This window comes from Palaemon carinicauda, chromosome 24, assembly GCF_036898095.1.
Source record: "Palaemon carinicauda isolate YSFRI2023 chromosome 24, ASM3689809v2, whole genome shotgun sequence".
Taxonomy (NCBI): Eukaryota; Metazoa; Arthropoda; class Malacostraca; order Decapoda; family Palaemonidae; genus Palaemon; species Palaemon carinicauda.
In genome coordinates, this window is record NC_090748.1 from 67,036,934 (window position 1) to 67,039,433 (window position 2,500).

The following is a 2,500-nucleotide window of genomic DNA, read 5'->3' on the forward strand; positions in this document are numbered from 1 at the left end:
AAATTCTCCATAAAAATACACTGCTCTCAGCCGTATTTCAGTAAAATACAGGCAACCGTAATTTTACGTTACTTTATTATTATCTATAAAGGGTTGGTGACCGTAATATCATTCCTTTACGTCAAAACATCCGTTTTTAAAACGGTAAATGCATGGCAACATTTATGCCAGGATTTTTACCGTTTTCTTGACGGCAAATCTTTAATAATTTGTACAAAGAAAACTGCTCAGACAACAAGTGATAATATCCATCATTTGGAAGCCATATTTAGTTTACTCACTGCCTAAACCGTTCTCTTTCGTCCAGATCTCCCTTAGAACGTCAGATATCTTTGTATTCAGACAACAGACTCTCTCGGACAGACACTCGTACAGAAGCAACATTTCTCAACGGGTCAGCCAGATCTTCTCTCAGGTAATTTATTCCCAACTGATTTTTTCCCCCTGAGATCACAGGTTTTCGAAAGCATGTTATCGTATATATGAATCCTTCTGAAATGAAATCGGTCCTGTGTTGAGTTACTCCAGATAAGATAAATTTTCAACTAGAAAGGAAACATTTACCAAGCAAATTCAGCATATTTCACTCCATCTCACCTCCCAATTTAACCATGGACTGGACAATATTAATCTTTACCAGAAATGGATCCTCGATACATTTGCAAGAAAAAATTCTGAAGGGTTGTTTTCAAAAATTGTAAATAATGTCCTGTGGGCATATATCTTAGGCATTTCCATAACCAAATTTCAGGTCATATGGTTTAAATTCCAGGGCATAGGAGCAGAAATTACAAACTATTTTGTCAAAAAATAGCAAAAAATCGCTAAAATGAATAACTTTGAAATTATGTATACGAAAAACGTGACTTACATCCTGTATCCATATATCCAAGGTACCCTAATACGACATTTCAGGTCATTTGATGTAAATATAAGGGTACAAGAGCCAAAAATCAAAATTTTAAGTCTTAGATATTAGAAAAAAAAAATTACCATTTTTTCAATAAATGTATGCCGAAAACGTTGATGACTTTCTATTGGTATTTCCCTAAGGGACCTCCGTACCAAATTAAAGGCCACTCGGTTATAATACCAGCGCACAGGTGATAAGTATATACAATTATGTCAGAAAATGGCAAAAAATTAATAAAATTACTTAGAAGGTATGTATTAAAAAAAGTTTTAAACACACCTGTTTGTTATCCCATTTGACCCTTGCCCCATATTTCTGGTCATTTGACCCATAAAATGACATGAATCGATTTGAAGATTTGACACCAGGAGAAAAAGAAACATAAGGGAAAAACAATATATTCCCTCCCATGGAGTGATATATAGATTTATTTTCTCTTGGGGAAATTGTTGCAGATATAATATTAATTTAGGTCAGATGATCTAAATTACTTTATGCCTAACCAAATTGAGTCATAAATCAGACCTTAAGTTCCTTTTCTAAGATGTAATTCTAAACAAATTTCTTATCATTTTATCCCGATGAAAATTTAACAAGTTCAGTTTCTTTTCATTAAAAAAAAAAAAAGAATCTCTCTGTTTACTACTGTACTTATACAACAATGTATAACAAAAGGCCAATCATCCATATTTTTCATTCATTGATTATGTAAAAAAACTTACACAAAGTTACTTACAATTCCTAACGTTCTTATTTTGACTTTGGAAAATAGTAATATCAAGTCATTTTTTCTTACTGAATTCCACTGAAGTTGATACTATAGACGTGTCTTCGCAGAATGATTGATGACCCGAGACTCACTTCAATAGTATAGCTGAGGTTTTTGGCATCACAATAAATTCTACGTTTCAGCAAAAATAAAAAATTGAAATTGCAACGTAATCTATTGATTTCTGGCAAATTCTCAAACTATTAGAAATTTCCTATATAAAGACTTTTATATAAATCACGGTAAAAAATAAAACTGTAATAGAGCTGATATAAAAATTAAATCAGCAGTTGATTTTCAGATCTAATAGAAACCAATGATTCTAAATGATTTGATTCTTTACGAGGAATAACATAAACAGAATTAAAAATTCTCGGAAATATAGAAAATAGAAAACCTAGAGCTTCCAAAGTACATATCTTGACACGGTTAAATGACACTACGCGATATCTATTTTCCTAATAGATATTTTTTCTATGACATCCAATTTTAACCGCGGCCATATCTCTGTTAACTCAACTACAAGATTCGATCTGCTTGATATATTTTTTTTTTCATCTGAACAAGATAAAAGAGATATTCTATTCAATATAGAATTGTATTTAGAATAAAACTCTCTTGGTGGTTAAATCGCATATTCTCCAAGGTATGGTACCCGACTACGATTTGATTGTAGTCTACATAATCATCGTCCATATTTTAGGAATATTTCCACATCCGGTGATATTTCGTTAAGCTGCAAGGCTTTTTTTTTTTTTTTTTTTTTTTTTTTTGAGAAATTCCACATATACTGTGTTAAGTTACTGATCTTTGCCCAA

The 2,500-nt window shown here is 31.6% G+C and overlaps 1 protein-coding gene across 1 annotated transcript in view; it reads left to right on the forward strand.

Annotated features, from left to right (window-relative positions):
- Positions 1-419, forward strand: part of LOC137617863 (tachykinin-like peptides receptor 99D) — an 82,035-nt gene extending 81,616 nt beyond the window's left edge. The window contains exon 8 of the mRNA XM_068347812.1: positions 308-419. Within this exon, the coding sequence (XP_068203913.1) occupies positions 308-419 (112 nt within the window). The remainder of the gene's footprint in view (positions 1-307) is intronic.
- The last annotated feature ends 2,081 nt before the right edge of the window (positions 420-2,500 follow it).